The 7,059-nt window shown below is 42.4% G+C and overlaps 1 protein-coding gene across 1 annotated transcript; it reads left to right on the top strand.

Annotated features, from left to right (window-relative positions):
- The first annotated feature begins 268 nt into the window (after positions 1-268).
- Positions 269-1,570, top strand: LOC148790797 (uncharacterized). The gene is made up of 2 exons (XM_088890364.1): positions 269-502; positions 800-1,570. Exons 1-2 carry the CDS (start codon positions 269-271, stop codon positions 1,568-1,570), a joined length of 1,005 nt encoding a protein of 334 aa, XP_088746490.1.
- The last annotated feature ends 5,489 nt before the right edge of the window (positions 1,571-7,059 follow it).

Here is a 7,059-nt window from a genome sequence, read left to right as displayed (position 1 = left end):
TCACCTTATCGCAGGTGTTGTGTTGACTTTAGAGATTTAAGCAGACTGTCCAAAGGATGAGTTCCCTCTACCCAATATGGAGGGGTTGATAGATTCGACTGCGGGACATGAGCTGTTCTCTTTCCTAGATGCCTATAATGGTTACAACTAGATATTTATGGATCCTGCAAACGCACCACACACAGCCTTTAGGACACCAATAGGGAATTTCTACTACAAGATGATGCCCTTCGGCCTAAAGAATGCTGGGGCAACATACCAGAGAGCGATGACTAGTGCCTTCCATGACATGATACACAAAGTAATCGAATGCTATGTGGATGACATAGTTGTTAAAGTGAACAAGAAAGAGGACCACTTCGAAGTCTTAAGGAAATTCTTCACCCGATACAGGGATTTCAAGCTAAGGTTGAACCCAACAAAATGTGCATTTGGAGTGCAGTCAAGGAAGTTCTTAGGCTACAGAGTAGACCAGATAGGGATACACCCAGATGAAAGCAAGGTCAAAGCCATCCTAGATCTCCCGTGTCCAACCAATGAATCTTAACTAAAAACTTTCTTAGGAAAGGTTTCATACCTAAGGAGGTTCATCCTTGGCCTCGCGCATGTAGCATTGCCACTGATGAAGTTAGTCAAGAAGTCTGCCAAATTTAAGTGGACCCAAGAGCATCAACGGACATTTGAACAACTTAAAGCAACCCTCGCTAGGGCCCCAACCATGTCATCGCCTAAGGACGGGCGAGAATTTAGGATATACATCACAATAGGCTTAGATGTCATATGATGCTTATTGGCGCAGGAGGACGATGACAGAGTGGAACTCCCAGTATACAGTGCCAGTAGGACTCTTAAACTAGCCGAGAAAAATTACTCCCACATGGAACAACAATGTTTAGCACTGGTTTTTGCTACACAAAAGTTTAAGCATTACATCCTAGGCCAAAAAGTCAGTCTCGTTGCACGAAATGACCCCATCAAGTTCTTCATGGACAGACCTCCCCTCTTTGGTAGACTTGTCAAGTGGATGATGCAGCTCAATGAATACACGGTAGAGTACACCCAACCAAGGGCTATCAAGTGTCAAGTAGTAGCAGATCTGTTGGCCACGTTCCCCTCAAGTGGTGACTTCCCTATAACATGTGAAGTACCCAGAGACATACCCATGATCGATGTGGCCGAAAGTAGTAAGTGGATCCTGTCCTTCGATGGGAGTAGGACCTGCTCCTCGACTAATGCCGAGGTTACCCTAACCTTACCTAAAGGACAAATGTCCACCTACTCCTTCAAACTCCAGTTCCCATGCTCTCACAATATAGCTGAATATGAAGCCCTGGTCCTAGGTCTGATCAAAGCAATTGAAGCCAGAGCAAAGAAGATAAAAGTGATCGGTGACACTAAATTGGTGATTAGCCTGCTTGATGGAAGCACAATAGTAAAGGAGGGGACGATTCTAACATATAGAACCCTAATCCAAAAGCTAGTCTGCTACCTGGAGGTAGACTTCAAACACCAAAACAGAGCCAAAAACAGGTTCGCAGATGCACTAGCTACCCTAGGGTCCAAGATATAGGCATACACAAAATCAATAGAGATTACCATCCAATCAGTCGACAAACAATGAACCATCACATTGAGGGATTGGGTAGAAAAAGAAGACAAAATAGGATCTGATGATTGGAGGGATGAAATAATCCAGAAACTGAAAAGTCCGACCATAAGGACACAAGACAGTAGGTTGATCACAAAGTTCCAACTAGTGAATGGGGTACTATATCATAGATAGTCGGACGGAGTATGGACAAGATGCCTGGGAAAAGTGGAGGCCGAAATAGTCCTACACGAGGTACATAAAACTTTAGATGGCAGAGAGTGCCTTGTGGTTTGGGAAGAGGACTAGAGGAGGATGTATATAGACTACTTGAAAGACCACACATTGCCCATTGACACATCACTGAGGAGGAGGCTGATAGCTATAAATATAACCCTAGCAAGTGCACTAGTTATCGAGTAGTATAAAAATATCGTTCCCACAAGGACTTAACAAAATAAGTATTAGAACAACAATCTTTCCTAATTATTTGGACAATTGAATTTCAGATTTAAGAATAAGAACTAATGAAAAAACAGAAACAGAAAAACAAGAGCAAAAGTAACGATGCTTGGTTGAATTCGCTAGGGCTTTCGGTCCACCTAACCATTCCAATGAATATTAATGGATGAGATTATCCAAGATAATTTGTCATTCCCATAAGCTGAAGTCTTTCTAGTTTTATTTTATATTCTCTCTCTCTCGATATACTAAAACTACTTCTATCAGGTAACCTCTCGATCTCTTGACTAGAGTTCTCAAGATAGAAGCGCATTAAGTCGAAGGAAAAACTATTATATTCAGATGAATCATGTGTATATACCCCTATATACCATTCAATTCACACCATGAATTATGTGGTCAGCTATATGAATTCCTCTCTCGATTCATTCACATATGCCTGATCAATTAAGAGATGGTCACTCCTAATAGCATTAAGCAAGATAATTCATAGGTTATATGGAAATCATGATCTTGAATAAATCAGAATAAAAATATACTCATTGATATCATTAGGCTTTCCACAACCCTAACTACAGATAAATTAGTTCATACTAGCAGAAATAAAACAAACAAGAGAAAAGAATGAACTCATGGTTTCGCCCTTGGAGTTGAGATCTCCTCTTCTCCTTGCCGCCACCTCCTCCTTGCAGACTTCTTGCTTGATAGCTGGGTTTCTCCTCTGCTTCTTGATGCCTCTCTATTTTGCCCCCTACCCCTTTATATAGCTTAAGGGGAGGGGGTGGACTCCTATTCTTTCTTGAAGTTAATCTCTCAAAAATAGAAAGTCCTAGTCTAATCCTACTCTTATCTCTTTATCTAATGAACTCAATCTCTTTATCTTTATGGGATTTCATTATAAATTTAGATCTAATAAGACTCTTCTCAGTTTCTTGTTCTTGGATTCGTATTAGACCTCCTCTGCGAATTGGGCTACTGCCAAACTTTTCTGCAAGTTGGGCTTATGTTGCGGATTGGGCCTTCCTACGAATTTTCCTCGACATCAGGCCCGGATTTGATATCGATTCAGGCCAAATCTGCGAAAGCCTAAAATATGAACATTGTGGCTTTTTCTCTTATCTATCCAGTGGGTTTTGAATCAGCCAAATCGGAGTTAGGATACGCGAGTTAGGCACAGATTATTGAATGGTGCCGAAATTGTGAAAAATCATCCGATTTGCCTTTCTTTGCTCCTGATGCCTTTTTTCATGCCTTGAACCGAAATACAAGAAATATGAGTCCAATTAAGTACTAATTAAGTGTGCAAGACATAATATTTGAAGATAAAAATGTGATAAATTCTACTCTCATCAAACCCCTCCACACTTAAACTTTTGCCCGTCCTCGGGCAATGACCGAATTCAAGGAAAAATAAAAACAAGAACAAACTAGCTAGCCTACTGAATTTTAAACTCAACTCTCCTTCATTCTTTCTCCACAAATATTCTAGATTAACTATTGCAAACCATTGAATCAACACAACCATGTCACACATGACTCATTCATCAGTCAATCCAATTTTTGCTACTGCAAACCAGGTAGTAAATCAGGGAAAACCTCTCTCTTTGTTTTTTTTTTCTTTTTTTTTTTTATTGGGAGTGAGTGCATTTTTTGCTCCGTCTCACTTTTGGATCACTCTTCCAGTAGGTGCATTTTATGCTCCGTCCTACTGTTGAATTTGCTGGTTAGTAGGTGCATTTTATTCTCCATCCTACTATTGATTTACTTGGTTGGTAGGTGCATTTTTTGCTCCATCCTACCATTGAATTACTTGGTTGGTAGGTGCATTTTATGCTCCATCCTACCAATTGTAGCAATGGTAAAACAACTACCCCATTTACTTAAATCTGAATTTAGGAATAGCTTAACTGGAAATGTCTTTAGATAAGTCACATACCCCTTGATCGTACCTCATTATTTGGGCCTATCGTGCCTCTATTAGAAAGAGCACACAGGCGACGCCCTACTCATTGGTATATGGTGAAGAAGCAGTACTACCAGTAGAAATACGAGTCATATCTGCCTGAGTAGCCTTTGCGATGGATAAGAAAGTCAAGACCAGAGGACATGGACCACTTACTCATAGACAAGCGAGAGGTCATAGATGAAGCCAGAAACATGGCCTTGTAAAATTAGACCAAATATAAACAAACCCTAGCCACAAACTTCGACAGACTTTTGAGACCCAAAAACTTCAAAAAGGGAGACAAGGTACTTAAAATGGCGATAAATGTTAGGTAGGGCAAGTCTGCAGGAAAATTCGCCCCAACATGGGAGGGGCCGTATCTGATAAAAGAAGCCCATGCTTTGGGCTATTATGTATTGAAGACTGTAAACACAGAAGAAGAGGGCGAATCAATCAATGGCTATTGGTTGAAACCTTACTTCAAGTAATTCTGTACTTCTGTAATTCCACTGTTGCATGTACTTATTTCATGAATAAATGAACAATGTTTCAATATATCTACTCTTTTATTGAACTCTACTATTAATGCATGTATCAACAACTTGCACTTTTGCGATAAAGTTTCCTTTTATATATAGTTTTGGCTACAATAAAGTCTGTATACATCTATATACTTTGATAGTAATCAAATGATGTGAATGCTATAACTTGTGTACCAACTTTCAGATATGCTCTCCATACTTGCTCACACCTCCTGGTAGCCCCAGGATTGCCCTCATTCCCTGGAAACCCCGGGAAGGCCCTGGAAACCCCAGGCGCGATTTCATTCCCCGACAACCTCGGGAAGGCCCTAGAAACCCCAAGCGCGATTTCATTCCCTACCAACCCCAAGAAGGCCCTAGCAACCCCAGGTGTGATTTCATTGCCTGACAACCCCAGGAAAGCCCTAACAACCCCAAGCGTGATTTCATTCCCTAGCAACCCCAGGCGCATTTCATTCCTGGGCAACCACGGGAAGGCCCTGGCAACCCCAGGCACTTTTCATTCCCTGGCAACCCTGGGAAGGCCTTGGCAACCCTAGGTGCGATTTCATTGCCTGGCAACCCTAGGAAGGCCCTGGAAACCCCAAACATGATTTCATTCCCTGGAAACCCCAGACGCATTTCATTCCCGGGCAACCATGGGAAGGCCCTGGCAACCCCAGGTGCATTTCATTCCCAGGCAACCATGGGAAGGCCCTGGAACCCCAAACACATTTCATTCACTGACAAGCCCAAGAAGGCCCTAGCAACCCTAGGCGCATTTCATTCCCCGACAACCCCGTGAAGGCCCTGTCAACCCTAGACGCATTTCATTCCCCGACAATCCCAGGAAGGCCATAGCAACCCCAGGCACAATTTCATTCCCTAGAAACCCCAAGAAGGCCTTGGAAACCCTAGGTGCATTCATTCCCCAGCAACCCTGGGAAGGCCCTGGCAACCCCAGGCACGATTTCATTCCTCAGCAACCCCGGGGAGGCCCTAACAACCCCAAGCGCGATTTCTTTCCCTGGAAACCCTAGGAAGGCCCTAGCAACCCCAGGCACACTCATTCCCCCGACAATCCCAGGAAGACCCTAGCAACCCCAGGCATGCTTATGTCACCTAGCAACCCTAGGCATGCTTATGTCACCTAGCAACCCCAGGCTTGCAGTCATATCACCTGGCAACCCCAGGCTTGCACTTATACCACCTGGTAACCCCAGGCTTGCACTTATATCACCTAGCAACCCCAGGCATGTCCACACCTCCGAGCAACTCTTAGGGGTCTTTGTCGACATCAGGTATGATCCCTATCCAATTTATAAATGCAAATACTTTGTTTAACTCATAAATGTGTTGATTTAAGGGGGAACAAAATCCAGCTGCCCAGTACATTGACGGTAACACTTTGCTAAAAGAACAACACTAACTTCGGCCATTGATATCTCACTTCCATAGGGAGGCTCATACAACCCTCTCACGTGATGGCCAAAACCTTACCACAAAAGCAACATGGTTGTGTAGAATCTCTGACTTATGCCAATTATTCATACTACAACCGACTTTAACTGTATCACCCATGAAGGGTCCCCATCATCCTCAGACATGACAACCCTCATCCTTGGCATCGGAGGCAAAACAGCAATACAACTCAACCTTTTTTTTTTTTTCAAACATGAGCCTTAATGTTCACCTTACAGCAGACTATGTGCTGGTCTATCGCATTTGACAATGTTGCGATATCAGGGCAACTCCTCTTTATGAGCACGTTTAATATTTTGTGATTTTACATAACCTTATCACACATGATAGTACCTCATGCGATGGCCAAACATTGCTCGATCCACAACAAAGTTTATTATGCTAGTGCTAATATTAGCGCAACACCCTCCACCATTCACAACTCTTAGTGGCCTGTGTCGGGCCTCCAAGATAAAGGACACGTGCGGTATCGTTCTCATTAATGCGCAATTAATGCCTAATTATGAACACAATGGTGCCTAATCACAATTAATCTGCACAATACTCCAAAGACTTATTTGCAATAGAATGCGATAAAGTGCATAACATCGGACAAATTGACTACCATTTGACATTCACACTGAAATGGATTATGACAAAGTCCCACAACCAACATGATTTTCAAAGGAAAACCCCACCACAAAGGTTTAGACTATTTCTCATATGCGACAGAGTATTATTTGCGATAAAGTATCTCTCCGATAAGGCGTAAGAAAGGCTCCCCATAAGGAGCTTGAATACAAATAATCATGATGAGAAGTACTTTTTACCCTTATAGTTGTAACAGAGGCAAAGTGACTAAGACACACAACCACAAAAAACATCGAGAGACAAATTTAGCAAAAAAAATGGTTCTTTACATTTCATTAAACATTTTTTCCTTCACAAAAATGGTTTTAGAATCCTGAGAGAGCCCAACTCCGTCTTATCTCAACAATGGACTCCAAAACCTGGCTGCACCCTTCAAAGCTCTTAAGGTCTTCTAACTCTGCCTCGTAGTCAGCAAGGATTCCCTACTGCCT

The sequence above is a fragment of the Nelumbo nucifera genome, chromosome 6 (genome assembly GCF_055504915.1).
Source record: "Nelumbo nucifera cultivar China Antique chromosome 6, China Antique-T2T, whole genome shotgun sequence".
Classification (NCBI taxonomy): Eukaryota; Viridiplantae; Streptophyta; class Magnoliopsida; order Proteales; family Nelumbonaceae; genus Nelumbo; species Nelumbo nucifera.
The sequence above is the reverse complement of the archived record's forward strand: the minus strand, read 5'-3'. Positions and strand labels throughout refer to the sequence as shown.